This window comes from Lontra canadensis, unplaced genomic scaffold (genome assembly GCF_010015895.1).
Source record: "Lontra canadensis isolate GAN:19392208 unplaced genomic scaffold, GSC_riverotter_1.0 scaffold13, whole genome shotgun sequence".
Classification (NCBI taxonomy): Eukaryota; Metazoa; Chordata; class Mammalia; order Carnivora; family Mustelidae; genus Lontra; species Lontra canadensis.
In genome coordinates this window covers 11,867,068-11,885,399 of record NW_022631007.1, presented here as the reverse complement: position 1 = coordinate 11,885,399, position 18,332 = coordinate 11,867,068, and the positions used below count along the sequence as shown (strand labels likewise).

At 51.7% G+C, this 18,332-nt stretch overlaps 1 protein-coding gene across 1 annotated transcript in view; it reads right to left on the bottom strand.

Annotated features, from left to right (window-relative positions):
- Positions 1 to 18,332, bottom strand: part of EFHD1 (EF-hand domain family member D1) — a 41,285-nt gene that overhangs the window by 10,631 nt on the left and 12,322 nt on the right. Inside the window, exons 2-3 of the mRNA XM_032857511.1 lie at positions 7,369 to 7,516; positions 502 to 636 (exon numbers count right to left, since the gene is read on the bottom strand). Coding sequence (XP_032713402.1) covers positions 502 to 636; positions 7,369 to 7,516 — 283 coding nt within the window. The remainder of the gene's footprint in view (positions 1 to 501; positions 637 to 7,368; positions 7,517 to 18,332) is intronic.

The following is an 18,332-nucleotide window of genomic DNA, read 5'->3' as shown; positions in this document are numbered from 1 at the left end:
GGCTCTGGAGCCATGCACTGGAGACTGCTTCCCAGCCCCCTATATCACTGTCAGTGGAGCAAATACTGGTTCAAACAGGGGCAGGGGGCAGGCCACCGGGGCTCCCTCCTCTGGCCCCACTGTTTGCTCGTTCACACACACGCACTTAACACGTAAAGGTTCAGGAAATTGCTCCAGTAATTCAACTGCAGCTTGGGGCAGACAGGAGTTCTTCTGGGAGGTCTGGATCCAGACTCGATCGGGAACCTCGTATCAGCAAACCCATTTGAATCAGAAACCAGAATGGAACACATGTGCCATCTGATTGTTTTTCCATTTTGCTTTTCATTTTCAGACTGCACGCAGACACACTCGTTCCCCTTCAATCACACACGATACACACTTAAGCTACTGCTGTTCTGCTTGTCCTGGGCGAGTGAATGAAGCAATCACTGACTGGGAGCTCGGGTTGGGCAGGGTGAAGGGACGGAGGACCATCCTGCACAAGAAGGAAACACCCACCTTGGCTTCAAAGAAGTGCTTGGCACCTTTGACGCCCTCCTGGGCCACATCGATCTCGGAGAGCTTGGCCAGTGCCATCAGCCCGCTGTCCTCCTCCAGCTCCCCCGCCGCAGCCTTGTGGAATACGAGCAGGAACTGCAGGAAAGGGTTGATCAGCCAGGTCAACCTCACGAAGACTTACAGTGATCCCCTCCAGCCCAGGGGAAAGGCATGATTGCCAAGCCTACGAGAAAGGGTGTCAATACGTGCGTGGGACCAATTAGATTGTTTGCTTTTGCTAGTGTTCTCTATTTCTTTTTTTCTCTTTTTAAAAGATTTTATTTATTTACTTGACAGACATAGATCACAAGTAGGCAGAGAGGCAGGCAGAGAGAGAGGAGGAAGCAGGCTCCCCCAAGAGCAGAGAGCCTGATGTGGGGCTCAATCCCAGGACCCTGAGGTCATGACCTGAGCCGAAGGCAGAGGCTTTAACCCACGGAGCCACCCAGGTGTCCCTATTTTTTTTTTTTTCTTTTCAAGATTTTATTTTGTAAGTAATGTCTACATCCAGTGTGGGGTTCGAACTCACCACCCTGAGATCAAGAGTCATATGCTCCACCGACTAAGGCAGCCAGGCGCCCCTCCCAAGTGTTTTCTAAGAGATCTTTACAGAAACTGGTATGTTTCAAATACTTGAGCTACCGCTTACCTTTTCATTGTGTTTATGATCATTTTTGACTTCTAAAAATTTTATATAATTTATCAGTCTTTTTTTTCTCTCTCACAGGCATACCAGTGTTATGCTGAGAACAACCTTTCTTGCCACCAAGGTTACAGAAACAATCACCTATGTTTTTGTCTCTTGCTGTTATGACTCCTTTTTTTGTTAAACATGTAAATATTTAATCTTTGAAATTTATTCTGATCTATCCTGGAAGGTTGATCATTAACCCTATTTTCTTCCAAATGGTTAGTTAGCGATCTCCACACCATTTATGGAATAATCCATCCTCTTCCTCCAGATTCCAAATTGTGACCTGAATGCATTCATCTTTAAAGCCAATTTGTTCTAAAAAGCCTACCCAGGATATATCCCCCTACCCCTGCCACAGGACACATTTTTAAATAAATAAGCGAGGCTGAAAAGGCAAGTCTCCCATCTTCCAGCCCTTCCCCAAGATGATTTTAGACTTTTACTTCTCTAAAGAATTTTGGTGAATTTATTTGTCAAATAACCATTGTCCAAACTTCTATAATTGTTTTTTTCCAAGTCAGCACTGAAAGAGGCCTTTCCAGGTTTTCGGTGCTATGTAAAACACATGGGTCTCCAGGGGAGTTTTGAGGTTTCAGGAGTTTTTGTTTTTTTTTTTCCCCTCCATGACCATCCCCTCTAAAAACTGGTTTCCCTAAGGGAAAAGGACATTACCTAAAGTAGACTGAGGGGGCAAACAACTCCAACGGGCTTTCCAAATTCCAGCTTCGGTGTGTTTTCCTGCCAAGACTCTTAGTCCCTAGAGGGAAGTGTGTTTCATTAAATGGAAGTCTCAGCCTCTACCACCACTAACCCTGAAATGTCATGCAGATAAGCCTGTCTTTGTAATTCTTGCGAAGCAAGGGATGAAGCAGGATTCTCCAATATGTAGCTTTGCGAAGGCTGCTGTGGGCCACTTGGCTCCACAGAAATGCCACGGGTTTGTCCACCTGCAGCTTCAAACTTCCTCACTAGAGGCCGGCAAAGAATCAGTTTGCTGCAGACTATCGGGAGCCAGAATATGGGCTCTTAAGTGTTGGGAAACAAGCCCTTCAGAGGGGAGACTCCCAAGAACAGGATGGAGGGCAAGAGGGCTACAGGGGGACGGTTGTAGTCGGGCTCTCATGAAGAGAAGGCAGTAGCCAAAATGTCAGCAATGGAAATGTGAGCCATCTGCAGAGGGAAGGAGTGAAAACCTGTCCCTTGGGACCCTGCCCACCCTTAAAATATTTACAGTTTACAGAAACATCTCCCCCATCCCTCCCTTGCTCCATAAGGCAAATACAAAACAGGCAGCCCCTCCACACTGGGAAGGCAGCTCTAGAAAGATGGAGAATGGGGGTCCCTAGGTGGCTCAGTCATTACTCAGTCATTAAGTATCTGCCTTTGATTCAGGTCATGATCCCAGGATCCTCGGACCAAGCCCCGCCTCAGGCTCCCTGCTCTGTGGGAAGCCTGCTTCTCCCCCTGCTTGTGTTCCCGCTCTTGCTGTCTCTCCCTCTATCAAATAAATGAAATCTTTTTAAAAAAAAAAGATGGGAGAATGGCCCCAGCTTAGCAAAAATCCAAGTGACCTTGGTGGGGGGCGGGGCAGTGTGTCCTTATCCCTGAGATTCATTTTTCTCACATCTACAGTGTATGTGGTATTTACAGGCAGCTTAAGTATTCCTCATGGATCTTTTTCTCCACGTGTGCTCACTTTCACTCTGCCAGCTCACGGAGGACCAAAGCAGCCCTGTCTTAATTTAGGGGTCCTGACGCCAGCCAGTTAAAGAAAGTAAAAAAAAGAAAAATCCAGCTCAACCTGTACATGTTCAGCCTTCCAGAAAAGCATGCCAAGCATTCCCATTTGATTTTATTGTAATCACCAACTCCTGAATGACAATTTCTCTGACTGCCCAGCCTTGTTTGTCTTCCTATTTATAGTCTACAAAGACTGGTATGTTGTGGGGGATTGGAAAGTGTCCTAGTTGTGACTATGAGCAAAGCAGGGAGGGGGGAGAGAAGAAGCAGAAAACAAAGAAACAGAGAGAGAGAACTAACAAGGCTAAAACAGTAATTTCAGGCACAAGCTAACAAACACATCTGATAAATTTAAAGAATGTCTAAATTTAATTTCTTTTTTAAGTAAGTGCTATTCTTAACATGGGGTTCAAATTCATGACCCCAAGATCAAGAGTCGCATGCAGGCACCCCTAAATTAAAAAAAAAGAAAAACGTAATTTCATGGCCCTGACCGGTAATGCAAACATTTGCCCTGAATCAGCACTCTAAGATCACAAGTGACAGAAACAAACTTGTTGGCGTAAGCAAAGAGGAGGATTTTGTTATATAAAAATGTTGACTTATTCTTGCAGGAACAGCCAGCTGCAGAACCAATTTGCAGTACTTCACCCCAATTTCAAATTCCCAGGACAGGGAATCTAGTGGACCTAGTCCCGCCAGGGGTCCATCCATGGTCCAATCAACAATGACACTGATGAGCAACCTAACACCAGCCAGGGCCCCACCCAAAGGAAGGTAGGGTAGAAGGAGAGACTGGAACCCATAATTCCCAGTACAGACAGGTATCCAGTAAACCCATCACCCAACCTTTGTACAAAACTACCACACATCTGGCCTTGGAGCAATTTTTCTTTCTTTCTTTTTTTTTTTAAGATTTTATTTATTTATTTGACAGAGAGATCACAAGTAGGCAGAGAGGCAGGCAGAGAGAGAGGGGGAAAGCAGGCTCCCTGCTGAGCAGAGAGCCCCATGTGGGGCTCAATCCCAGAACCCTGATACTGTGACCTGAGTCGAAGGCAGAGGCTTGCTTAACCTACTAGGCCACCCAGATGCCCTGGAGCAATTTTTCTTTAAGAGAGATATAATGGAGGGACACCTGTGTAGCTCAGTCAGTTAAGCATCTGCCTTCAGCTCGGGTCATGATCCCAGGGTCCTGGCATCAAGCCTCAAATCGGGCTCCCTGCTTAGCGGGGATGTGGATGTGACTTGCTTTGGTCAAGTTAATCCAAAGAGAAATAAAGAGAACAGAAGCATTCATTAAGGACCTACTAAATGCCAGGTTGTGAGGAAAGAACTATAGAAGTAAGCAATTTTGTCTATCTGGCAACCTGACCCCCACATGATGTTGATGGTGGGACCGTTGGCTATGATGCCCTGTGGGGCATGACAGGGACCCAGCCAATCACAGTCCCCTGATTGCAATGACTGGTCCAGGAGGTGGGGACACGTCCCCAGTAGCAGCATTCAGAGGCCCGCTGAGGCCGGTTCAGGCCCCCACGGCTGCTAACCTGGGACAATGGAACCTGGAGCTGCTGGCAGCCATCTTGGCAGGCATTAGGGAGAACATGCGATGTGGAAAGACAAGGTGAGGTGGACACAGAAGAAAGCATGGTTGAGCTCTGACCAGAGAAATATGCTGCACTACTGTGCCCAACGCACCTCCACTTCATTTCCCGTCTACGGGAGCTGAGAGTTTTTGTTTGTTCTTTTCCTGTGTAAATGAGCTGGCATTCTCTGTCACTGGTCATCAGGAGTTCCAACTGATTCCAGCATGGAGAGAGAACTCTGTTCTCACAACAGTCCTGAGGGAAAGCTATTAACATGGCTATATTTTTTTAGAGTTTATTTATTTAGAGAGAGACGGACAGACAGTGGGAGCAGAGGGAGGGGCAGAGGGAGAGGGAGAGAGAGAATCTCAAGCAGACTGCCCACTGAGTACAGAGCCAGACATGGGGCTCCATCCCATGACCCTGAGATCATGACCTGGGCTGAAATCAAGAGTTGGAAGCTTAATCGACTGAACCATCCAGATGCCCTTTAACACTCGCATTTTTTTTTTAAGATTTTATTTATTTGTCAGAGAAAGAGAGAGCGAGAGAGTGCGCGAGAGCACACAAGCAAGGGGAGCAGCAGACAGATGGAGCAGACTCCCTGCTGAGCAGGAAGCCTGACACGGGGCTCAATCCCAGGACCCTGGGATCAAGATCTGAGCTTAAGGCAGACGCTTAAGACGGAGCCACCCATGTATCCCAACACCCCTATTTTAAAAGCAGAAAAATGGAGGCCCAGAAGTAAAATAACTTGCTCAAGGTATGTAGCTCTGTGTGGAGATCGAGCTCTGACTAGAAGCCTCTTGTCATTACATAACCAAAGTACCAGCACGCCAGTGGCTCCCAGTACTGGTGGGAATCAGCAGAATGGGCCGCCTGGTTGGCTCCACTGGTAAGAGTGTACAACTCTTGATCTTGGAGTTGTAAGTTCAGGCCCAACGTTGGGTGTAGAAATTACTTAAAAATAAAATCTGAAAAAAAAAAAAAAAAAAGAAAAGAAAAGAAAAAAAAACACCAAAAAACCAGGAGGTTGGGCTGTGAGTATTTACAGCAAACATATCCCCACCTCCAAATCCTGCCCCTCCGGGCACAACTGCTAGAGATGGGACCACAAGGGGACTCAGAGCAACAAAGGACTGACAGGAATGTCACTGAGGCTTTGAAATGCGGGTAACAGGAATATTTCGGAGATTTCCAAACCTCTGATGTCCACCTGTGGGCATTTCTGTGGGAAATGGCCAAACATGCAGCTAAGAAAAGCAAACCAAGCATCTTGGATTTGGCAGGGAGCATGTCTGGGTGGCTCCTGGGACTGTGTCTTTGCTTGGCCGGTGACCTGCACAGCCCTCTCAATACCTTCTCGATTTCTGTTCCCCCCAGGTCACAATGTGCCACAGACGCTCTTTCCCTGGTGTTGCCTCCAAAGCTTCACCCACGGGATAGCTTTTACCTTCTCTACCCCGGGGACAGCTGGGCTGAAGGAGCCAGTGCCCAGCACGAATGAGAGGCGGGGGAGCCAGAGGGACAGCTGTGGAGGCGAGAACGGCAGCTGACGAGGGGAGGCCGTGGGCACCGAGCCTGCCGCCCAGGTCCAGCCTTGAGCTGGAACGTGATTTCATGCTAAGTCCTGACTGTGTTGGCCCTCTAGCTCCTTAGCTATGGAACGAGAAGCCTGGCCTAGAATATCCTGAGGGTTATGCCCAACACAGGTTTTCTGGGATCTTCTATTTCTGCATCTGCCAGTTCAGGAAAGGAAGAGAAGGGGCGGATCTGGAGCTGATCTGTGGGCAGAGAAAGGCCAGGCTGGTTTCACCATAGCTGGGGAGGGGACTCACTGCTCCTGGTTCAGCCCCGGGGACCTTAGGAAGAACGTCCATGGGCCCTAGTGAGCCTGGAGAGAAGACCTGTACTTGGGCAAAGCTCTCACCATCAGGAACCAGGATGCTGGAACTCCAGTGTTTCTGGAGTAACCAAGGTCACACACCGGGAAGCAAGGACAGCGCTCTCTAGTCCCAGACCCGGAGGGCCCTGCTGAGATAGGACAGAATGGGACTGCTAATGCTCGGAGCTTCGAGCCCGGATGTTGTCCCCAAACCTGTTCTGACACCAGCGCACACAGACACGACTGGAGGCTTCACAGTAAGACTCAAGCACATAAGACATGGAACCCTTCCTTGAGGGGCTGCATCCCTGCCTTGGAAGAAACCCAGTGTCCTTGAGACTCTCCCCGCAGCCAGAAACAGCCTTATCACCAAAGTTCTCACACATTTAGAGATCAGACTTTGAATCTACTTGTACTCTTCCAGAGAGATCTGTACGTGGAAATTTTGCCTGCAATTTCAGGATTCTAAGGCCAAAAAGCCCATTCTTGGATTGTTATGGGGACACAGGGAGCTCCAGGAGCATGGAGTAAGAGCCTTCGTTTAATTGCTTTTTGATCATCTTTAAGTAGCTTATTGTAAATATTTAAAGTTTTAATATCTAAGAAAGTATGAAATTATAAATCTACCAAAACTTTGCACACATATCCACTATTTGGTAAACATCCTTCTAGAATTTCTCAACACCCAAACATTCGCCCAAAGGAGGTTGTCCTACGCACAGTGACTTTCTATTTGCTCACCAACCATTCTCCCCACGAATCACGCTTCACGATCTTCTTAAAGAGATCTTTAAAAGTACGCTAGGTTGACTGTCCAATCAGTACTCTGGAGAGGCTAAAGCTACTTGTGCTCCAGTGGCCCCTAACTGTGGGGCTCCTCTCAGGGGCCCTCCGCACAGGGGCTCAGGGCCAAAGGGTACCTCGCGGAAGCTGAGCTGGCCATCGAAGTCCTCGTCCACCTCCTTGATCATGTTTTTCAGGCCCAGGTGGGTCTGGGGGGCACCCAGCTTCTCCATCATCAGCTTCAGCTCCATCAGGTCAATGAAGCCATCCCGTCCAGCATCATACCTGCAGGGGCAAAGGAAGGATGCTAACAAGGGACCACCATGGCTAGGATCATGGGACACTTGATCATAGGACACAGGATGACAGGACACTTGGTCATAGGACACCTAATTCTTTTGGCCTCAATTACTGGAAAATAATGCAGTCACCTGCTGCTTGGCCGTGCCCACCCAGGTCACAGGATCAGAAGGGACCCCCTTCTTGAAACGCCTTTGGGCACTGCACAACATGATTCAAAGGGGATCTTGTTCCACACGGTTGTCGTTATGTCCTTTATCCCCTCAATGAGGCTGTAAGTTTCTTGAGGATGAAAAACATGCCCACTTACCTTTATTACCCCCAGTTTTGGTCAGCAAACACTGACCAAACCTCCCGAGGCTGGGCAACAAGTCGCAGAGCGAGCCTGGGTATCCCCGACATTCTCCCAGAGGGCAATTCCAAAAGCTGCCTGTTGGGTCCCATTTATTTATTTATTTATTTGAGAGCGAGAAAGAGAGCAAGCACAGGAGGGAGCAGGGGGAGGAGCACAAGGAGTCAGAGAAGCGGACTCCATGTTGAGCAGGGACCCCCCCCCCCGGGGCTCGATCCCAGGACCCCTAGATCATGACCTGAACCGAAATGGAGTAAGACACCCACCCAACTGAGCCACACAGACGCCCTTCTCCGTTCATCCTTCTAGTCTCCTGCCTGTGGAAGCTGGTCCCCACCCTTGCACGTGGCTATCCTGGCTCCAGCTCTCCGGTTTTATGCTTGACCCCATCACGCTCATCTAGCCTCCAGGTCCAAACGGTCACATCTGTGCAAGTGACTTCCAAGAGGGGACCAGGCTCTGCCCTGTTGCCTGGATTTTACCACAAAGCCAGCATCTCTGTTGCGTGTCCCTCTAGTGCCCCCCGCCCGGAAACAAACCCAGTCTCCCCACAGTGGGGGAATCCTGGCCCTGCCCTCTACCCCTTGGTGCCTGAGCTGAGGGGAACCTTCTTCAGCCTTCTCTTCTCTGCTTTCTGCCAAACTGTCCACCCCCTACTTCTCCACACACCTGGGCTGTGACAAGGTTTTCTCACAGAACCTCCTTCCCCTTCTCCCTTCAAGTCCTTCCCATTTTCTGCTCCTCAGGGATCCCTTGCTCTCCAGGTAAGAACACCTTGCATTAAAAAGCAAAATCAGTTCATAGTAGCCAAAAGGGGGAAACAACCCAGGCGTCCATTTTTGATGAACGGATAAACAAAATGCAGTATATCCATAATGTGGTATATTTTTACAAGAGGATATTATTCATGATAAAAAGGAGGGAAAATCTGACACACACTACCTCGGGGAGGAACCCTGGCAACAATAAGGCAGGCCTGAGATAAGCCAGACAGAAAAGGATAAATACTCTGTAACCGTGAGGGTTAGTCAAAGCAGAAAGTCAAAGCAGAGACAAAAGGTAGAAAACCGTGGCTATCCGGACCTGGGGGAGTGACTGTTTCGTGGGTTAGAATTTCAGTGTGGGATGAGAAAAAGGTTCAGAGAAAGATGCAGTGATGGTCAAACAAGGGGGTGAATGTATACCAAACGGCCCACCTACACAGTCAAGGCAGCAAATTTTACATGTATTTTCCCCACAGTAAAAAGAGAGAAACCAATCCAGCTCCTTCACTATCTATATCCCCCACCCCACCCTCCCAACAACAAAAGCCCACCATTGTTGGCAGCCACACCACCACCCACCAAGGAATGCAGCCTGTGGGCAATCAGAAATCGAAGCTGGAGGGCTGGTGGAATTTTGAGGCCCACATGGTCATGCCGAGGATGAGGCCCAGAACTCCCCAGCGTGCTCTGTTCCAGCCTCAGCAGCCTACTCATGCCATTCCTCCCACCCTGAATGGACATCCCACCACCCGGCGGTCCTCAGTGGCCTTTCTGTACCCCAAGCTCAGGGAGCTGCCCCCTTCCTTCTCTGAGAGCCAATAGCCCCATTGTCAGTCATCTAGCACTCAGTAGATGCCGCCTCCCCCTGCTGGGTATTTCCTAATGTAGCAGCTGTGTTCCCAAGATCCCAAATCCTGAAGGAAGGGAGCCACAGTCCTCCCCACCCTGTGACAGTCTTCTCCACTCCAGGCCGGCCCCACACATTGCGGGATATGGGCCCCGTCAGTGGGGGGCACCCAAGAAGGTTAATGGACTTAAGACCTCATGCAAGGATGGGAGTGAAAGGAACCAGCAGTATCTGGCCCTGGGAAACAGGCCACTGTCCTCCCATGATGCATTTCAACTTCCCAGAAACGTGTCCAAAGAGCAGAAAGAGCTGGGCTGTGTGTGTGGACATGACAGAGAAGGATATGAACCAACACAGGGAAGAGCTTTCTGCGAAAAAGAGCCAACTAGAGTAAGACCTGAGGTAAGAAGAGCCCTTACGAACAGGCTGGAGGGACAGCCTCTGCTACAAGGAGTTCTAGTCAAAATAAACAGGCTTCTTTAGTGTGGAACTTTCCAGAGCCTTCATATGGTCATCTGAAACCTACCGCAGGGAAACAGAGAACACAGACTCATCTGATCACACAATCCTCTGTGTTCGGGAACTTTCCGCTAGAAGAAGGCACATCTTGGCAACCTGGTGTTCCAAGGAAAATGCTTTGGGAAATGCCTCTCGAAACAATTCAAGGTTAGAAGGACAGTCAGTTAAACTACCACGATGGTACCAACTATGCTGGGATTCTGAATAAATGTCCTCTCCCCAGTGCGTGTCTCAGTCAAGTTTGCAGAGAGGAGGAGCACCAGCGTGCAGAAGGGCATGCATCTAAGATGGGACTCGCTGGGGGCAAAAGCAAAAAGGGGTAAGGTCTCAACAGGAAGAGAAAGGGGAGCAGCGAAAAACCTAGGTATGTGAGGGCGGGGAGGGTCCCAGAACCAGAGAGAAGCTGGAAAGGAGGAGAGAAGAACAGGTCAGGTAACACATAGGAATTGGTCCTCACCTAGCAGGGGAAGAACGGAGCGGGGTTTGCTGCTCACATAACCTCCAGCAAGTAAGGCCTCCCCCAGCACAGTGGGGCTGTCACTGTGGGGTCATGCGCAGGCTGAGAAGTCAGCCTTCTCCTTCTCTTCTGGGGTTCTGACCCACATGAGTCAAGATTTGGAAAAGGGATGCCTGGGTAGCTCAGTCGGTTAAGCTTCTGCCTTCCGCTCCGGTCATGGTCCCAGGGTCTTGGGATCAAGCCCCACATGGAGGAGTCTCCTATCTTGGCTCCTTACTCAGATGTGGGGAGTCTGCTTCTCCTCCCCCACAACTATCCCTCCCCCTGTGCTCTCTCTCACATACACTCTCTCTCAAATAAATAAATAAAATCTTTTAAAAAGATTAAAAAATAAAAAATAAGTTTTGGAAAAACTTTCTTTTAGGCCCACAAGCCCGAAACATTCTCCAGGCCTACGAAAAAGGACAAGTACTTCAGAGAGGGCCTCAGCAAAGTCTGGAAACAGGTTAAGGGAGTCTAAAGAAATCTTTCAATGGGCAGAAATCTTTCAGTGTGACAACTGTGGTTGAGTCAGGACCTGGAAGCAGAAGCCCAGGACCCCAGCGGGCAAGTCCCCGGGAGAGGGAAGGGCTCCAGCTACCGCCAGGCAGGCCTATCTGGCTGGTACAGTGGGCCATCCGCCTGGCACAGGAAGAAAGCCGGCGTGTAGATGTGGAAAGGTCATCTCCAAAGCTGAGCAGGGCCGGGAAGAGCGGGGTTCACTCCCTGGCCCAACAGGGATAAGTCCTGGTGGGATCATGAAGTGACATATGAGTGGCGTCCTCACCCCTCCCTGTGGAGCTGGGATTTATAACCGAGAAGGGCATCCTTCCCTCTTCACAGAGACCCTCTTTACAAGGGGTGGTCCATGGTCATTTCCTTCAGGGCCTGGCTTTGCAAGACAGGCAGGAAAAGCCTCCCAGGGCCCTTTCGTCATCTTTTCTGTTGTTTCTGTTCCTCTCACAGCACCGCGGGGCTCAAGGTCAAGCTCAAGCTAACAGCTCCGACTGGTCAGCTCTGCGGTTCACAGCGTTGTCTCACATGCCCATCCTTTCATCTTTACACCAGCCCTATGAAGAATTAACAGTAGCCGCCTGTGTTTCTGGTTTATCAAGCTCTTACTCAGCATTAGGCCGTGTGCAAATCACCTCGTTTAATCCGATAGCTCTGTGAAGTGGTCATTACTCACCCCCCTGGATAGATGGTAAAAAGCAGAAGTGTGCCATGAAAGCCACTTCTTGCGGGTGAGAACGAACCTGGGACTTCCCAGCAGGCGCCCTGCTTTGCAGGACTGGTCACGGACTGAGTCTCCACTACCTGCCCCACAACTCGGCGGGGGTGGGGTGGGGTGGGGGCCCTGGGCAGAGCGCACATGCAGTGTCCCCAACAAACAGACCACTCGTGGGACTGTCCGATTTACACCTTTTATAATTTATACCTCAAGACTCTGGCAGAAATGATAGGAGCCACGTTGCTGAGTCCTGAACGTGCATGGATTTTGGTCTCAAAGCATGGTGCAGGCGACCCCTCCCGCATGGACAGACATTCATTTCGGACCAAAAGAATACCAAGGTTGCCATCTTACAAACATCTGCAGAAACAGTCCCACCAGGCAAGCCCTTCACATAAGTTTCCTCTGATTTAACCTTCCAGCACTGCTCTGAGGGATGAAGGACTGTCCAGCTTGAGAAGACCCTGGGGCCCATCAAGATCAACCAGCCCAATTCACTAGGACCCCTCGCCTGATGCCTGAGCCCACAGCCCGTGCCCTGGGCCAAGCAACCCAGTCACGAGAATTACTTTGGGGCAAGGGAGGGGGGAGAGAAGACTTGATATTCAGGCAGTCCTAACAGAATGGCAAGGTTGCCCCTCAAAGCGAAAGCAGAGAGAAGATTCCTGGGAAAGTATGGTATTAAAAAGACAAAGGGCTTTCTGAAGCCTATAGGACTTCATTATCACATCTCAGGGTGGGGGTGGCTGCAGGAAGCTGGAGGTGAGGCCAGGGAGCAAAACAGCCATCTGAAGCCAGCTCAGAGCCCTTGCCACAAGCAGTCCAGCATGGAAGTCCCATTAGACAAGGCCATGTGCAAACTGCCTAACTTATCCCACTTTCATGCCGGTGGGAAAGGTGAATGCATTTGGATTCGTGTCCTGCATTCTGGAAACCTCCTTTGCCTCCTCCCCTGCCCTCAAGAAAATCACCTTCCTTTTGATTTGGAACCCAGCCCCATGGAAAGGGAATGGCACCCAGAACAGCCTGCCCAGGCCAGACCCACCCACCAAGACACCTCCCCCAGGTCCCCAACCCCCTGCTACTGGGGACAGAAAGCCTTTGACACAATGGGGTGTGGGACCAGGCTTCAGGGGAAACTGCAGGCCCATCTGGGGCTTGCTTTCTCCCTACAAGCCTGGCCTAAACTGCATTCCCTTCCCTCTCTTTCAAACCATCAAAATATTCCCTTTCCCTCCCCACAGTTTCGGTCTTTCAAATGCCTGCAGGCTGCTGGAGTCCCCTTAAGCCCTTGGCTCCTCCCCTACCAACATCTTAGCTCTTAATACCAGTTTTTTGCAATAATTTAAATTTTAACCCAGATTTTTCTTATTGAAGACAAGCCAGGATAGTAAAGAATAACCATCCAAAAACTCGAGCCCCTGCACCCTTGTTTGCCTCCTGGGGTTTCCTTCTAGCCGTCCTCTGAATTGGTAAACTTCTCCCATGTTTTTTGCCTTAACAGATCTTCAGTCCCTGTCATCTTTATACTCTCCAGCATCTGCTAGGGAGGGACTCTAGTCCCATCAGCCCTGGGGATAGCCCTGCAGACATGGCGGGCATTGACACCCAGGCCTGCCACCTGCTTGGGGAGATACTTGGCAGGGAGATAACACACCCACACTCCCCCCGCCCCCCGGGCTCCCCATGGGCAGCCAAGGAGAGGGAGCTATTTTTAAAAAGGACTACCTGTCTGCAGCCATGAAGAGGGAGACGGCTTGCAGGGCCCCAGCTCTGAACAGCGGCCCTCTCTCGAGTGGGCCTCCCACAGCTGTCAACGTCTTCAGCATTCTGGGCGAAACCCAAATGCACAGCCTGCCGAGGCCCTTATGCAGCATCTCCAGGAAGCCCGTGCACAGTGCCAGCCCAGCCCAGGCTGTGTGAGGCCCGGTCTCTTGCCAGGGCTTACTCCGAACGGCTCTGTACTAACTGCCGTCCCTTGATGGGGGAGTGGGTGGAGGGGAATGGGCTGAGACCCCTCACAGCATGCCCACCTCTGTGGTTACCCAGGCCGTGGGAAGGTGCCTGGACTGGCCCCAGCAAAGGTCCATTAGTAAAGGGGACAAGGGGACAGGGGCCGGTGTCCCGTGTCCACCGGGCACTTGGCCCCTCCGGGTTCCATGAATCACTTGCTCTCTCAGCTTCCACTGGGCAGAGCCCCTGGGTTTTCTTGGTTTTCCCCTCACCAGAATAATCCTGTCAATAAGGAAAAAAGAAGCCAGCCACCTTTGTCTGCTAGAGGCTCAGCCATCAGAAACTCCCCAGGGATCCCAGCCGGGAGCAGTGTGTGTGTGGGGGGGGGGGGGGGGTTGGTTCGCAGGAGGATGGCAGTGCCCCAGAAAATGTCTCAGTGCTGAGAGGCTCGCCTCTGTTCCAGTATACTGGAACTCCCCTGCTTTTCTTTTACATAGAAAGGCCTTGAATGGAAATTGAACACTGCCTTTTCCAGCAGGCAGGCACCGGCGACTCTGGGTGTGGTCCCCAGACCAGGGCCTCAAGGTCACCCAGGATTGTTAGAAATGTAGAATCCCGGCCCGCCCCAGCCAGGCTGAATTAAAAACATACATTTTCACATGACCCTGTGGTGCCCAGGCACTTTCAAGGCAGAGAAAGACACAGTGTCAGACTATTCCCAAAGCCAGGGGCCTTTCCGGGGTGCTCTGGTTCTCCGGGTTGGGTGTCTCGAACTGTGCCTTTCTAGAGGAGTCTCAGGATGCCCCAACGTCACAGGACTGTCATTTCTTTTCCAAATCTCCCTCATTGCTCTGTTCTCTGAGGTTCTGGTTTCCTATCCTTGGAGGATCCTCTCTGGCTGTCAAGTCATGGGCTCCTCCCTTCCTTCCTTCCTTCTTTCCTACCCTCCTTCCTTCCTTCCCTCCAATTTGCTATAGGCTGGGAGCAGGCCCAGAAACCACATCTCCAAGTGTTACAAGTATATGCAAAGTAAGAGTAAGCAGGCCCCAGGAAGGCTGGGGGAGCAGGTACAACGACGACATGGGGACTCTGAGGGTTAAGTCTGCATAAAAGCTTGAGCCCAGAGTCTTTGATTTCCAATCAGTTCCCGGCTCCCCATTCCATTCATCTGCCCTCCCTCACCACCTGGCTCCCGTCTACGTGGGGCCTCTCCAGAGCATAAGAGCACAAAGACCAGTCCCAGCGGGCAGGCAGATGTACAAAGAGGCTGTTGAGCACTGATCTGGCTGGAATTTGGGCAGAGCTGGAGTGGAGGGAGGCCGTCCGCACAGAGGAGCAGGAACTAACAGGAAACCGAGTGCAGAGCCAAGAGAGGGAGCCACTGTCACCAGTCCAGAGGTGCTAGGATGTCCCAGAAGGGGGGTGGGGGGCGTGGAACCAACTCCCAGGGGGCATTCTGGGAGTTCTGTGTCTTCCTAAGGGCAGTGGGGGTGGGGGGGATGGGAGCAACCTCCAAAGAATTGGAACCAGAGAAGCGACATCAGAAGGCTGCTTCTTCAGAAAGACCTCTCAGCTCAGGGTGTGGGATGGACTTTTCCCAGGGGAAAAAAAGACCTCTCAGCTCAGGGTGTGGGATGGACTTTTCCCAGCTGGGGAGCACACGCTGGTCCTAGCTATGGAGGGATGCAGGAATGGTGGCAGTGTGGTGGGAGGGGGGCGGTGAGTGCAAGCTGTGTCATAGGGGCTCACTTTTAGCAAATATCCTTCCTTTTCTGGTAGAGGCCAACCTCTCTGTGGGCAGTAGGAGGCCAGTGGAGGCTGGGTCCCTCCCACCCATCAGCGATAGCACCCTGCAGCCTCGGTTTGGACAGTGTCCGGCAGTTCATAAAGGAAGGTGGGGAGGCAGGACAGAGAGGCATTGGGCCACCCACTGTGTGCTCAGCACCTCATAAGACAGCAGAGGGGAGTCAGTGCCTTCAAGAGGACCCAGGACATCTAGTTTGTCCCAGATGGATGGCAGGGGAGTACACGGCCCCTGCCAGGGACCGCCCTGTGGATTCAGGAAGAGAGGGCAGGTAATGACCTCAGAGGAGGGCTGCTCACTCTACCTAGGTCCTCCCCACCCAGTGAGGGGCACACAGGGAGGTTTCAGCTACATGCAAATTCTTCCGCTGATGCCAGAAGCCCAGCGTGGAAACAAAGCAACCGGAATCCCATGACCATCCTCAAGGGAACATGCCAGTGACAGAGAGACAATAGGTCAGCAGTGCAAAGTCCTCTGGCCACACTGAAGGCACCGATGCCAAGAACCCTCTGAGCTGGTGAGGGCTTGGCCTCGGAAAGTCTGACTCAGCAACACCAATGTAACAGGCACATTAGAGCTCGGGGGCTCCTCCCAAGGACAGCGAAGGACAGCAGTGGCCAGGAGCATGTTCCCCAGGTCACGGTCCCCTGGTGCAAAGCCCTGGTGACACTGTGTGCTGTGTGTCTCTGGGTGAGTTACTCTAACTCTCTGGGCTCACTTGTTTTTGGCTGATATTATCTCGTTAAGTAAAAGACCCTAATCCTGGGGGTCTCCTCTTGGTTCTTCAAAAACGGGGGCACCCTTGCTGGGCTTGGGTTAAGGGCAGGTGGCTGGGGACTCAGTTTGGGAACAGGGAGTGGAGTGAGTGGATCTGGGAATTTAAAGTTCCGGGCAATCCATCCAGAAAGGAGAGGGAAGAGGAGCAGTGTGGTGAGGGCAGGGCTCTGGCGTCCCACAGGACGTCCCAAGTGGCATTTGGCGTCCCGTGGGAAGCCTGCCCTGAGCAATCCCCAGTAGAGCAGCAGGGAGGCCAAAACGGTTCTTTTGAGCAGGAATGTCAAAATGACCAAGGGTTAGTTCTTTGCTGCAAGGGTACCGTCATGGGGTGCCTCCCCTCAGTTCCCAACACTTCCTATAAAAATTCTGAGCGGCTGGGAACAAGGCCAGACATGCCCCTGGAAACCTAATTCTCCTGGGAATTCCCAAGAGCGTTGTGGATCTTGGGGGACGTTTCCCCCAAATGACCCGAGGTTTTCACACCAACTCAGTCAGGCCTGGGGCAGCCCCGGCAGTGCCCCACCCCTCCTCCACCCTCAAACCCAGGAGTCAGACAGACAGATGGCAGGGGGAGGCCCTGAGGGAAGTGGAGGCCCGAGGCCCCAGGCCCAACCCAAGTGGACGATGGGGGACTCAGTTGTCCCTCCAAACAGGAAGGAAAAACACCAGGGCTGGTAGCCTCTGGACCCCAGGGTCTCCCATCTCCACTGCACTACTTCCTTGCCAGCCAGTCCTTTCCCTGTGTCCCTCTGCTGGGCTGGAACCACCTTAAATCCAGCAGCCCTTCTAGGGTCCAAGGGACCTACAGGCCCTCAGTGGAAAAAACATGGGGCTGGTACCAGCGGGACCTAATTCAGGCTCTGCCTGCATGCTGAGTGGTCACACGATCTTGGGGGCAACCTGAGAATGTGGTCACTTACCTGTTTCCATATCTCACTTACAGACGCCTGCGTCTGTGTGGCTCGTGGTCAGTGGCACTGTTAGAAGGAATGCCCCACCACCACCACGGCTGAGGGCTGCGAAGCACCCCAGAGGCAGCACTTAGGGCCACAGCGCAGCAGCTCAAGGCAGAGCTCAGACCCCTCTTCAGAGGTCAAGGCAACCCTACCCTGGCTCTGGCCCTGGGCTGGCCCTGCGGTGGGCACCGGGATTAGAAGTAGTTAGCCACATTCAAGGACTGGTCTCTGCTTTCCCAGGGCAAACACCATGAAAGGAAGGGGAACGTCACGAGAATCAACCATGATTAAGTACAATCGGCTAGAAATTGGGGGGTATGGGAGAGTCACGGGGAAGGGACAGGCAACAGACCAGTAAGAGTGGAGCCAGCTGGGGCCAGCCTTGCAGTATCATGAGGAGCCTGAACCTTATCCCTTGAGCAACTGGGAGCTACTGAATGTTGTATGTTGTCCCCCACGCACAGAGGGAAGCAAGGTAATGAGATTTGGGCTCTGGCAAAAGGTTACAACATGGAAGAGGGACGGGGTAGGCCAGCTGCCCCAGGCCAGGTGGTCAGGAAGCCAACAAAGGCTGTGCCACCCCCAGCCCGGCCTGGTTATGCAAGGGAGGGCGTCAAGGATGGCTGAGGTTTGGAGCCTGAGATGATGGCTGGGGGTGGGAGAGGGAAGTGGTAATGACACTGAGAGGCTAGTGGCACAGGGAACAAGAGTATAGCCCTTCTGGGTTCGAAGCCCAGTTCCACCACTTACATGATGTGTGATGCCGGGCAAGTGACCTAGTTTCTCTCTGCCTCAGTGTCCCCATCTGTGAAATGGGGGATGATAAGTGTACCGACTTCACAGTGTTATGTTATGTAAATGCTAAGAGAAGTGCCTGCATGCACACCATAGGTACTCGACAAGTGGGGGCCATTCAGTGTTTTGGGGGAGGCTGGTGATCAATAAAGCTGACCATTATAGGGTGGGGTGGAGGAAGCATGAGACCTTTAGGGAGGGGACAGAGACCCTGTCATGGAGGCCAAGAAGGGCAGGGCTGGGGAGGATTGGGGTCCAGTGTTTCTCCAAGGCCAAGCAGAGCTCACCAGGTTCCCCTGGGCATAGA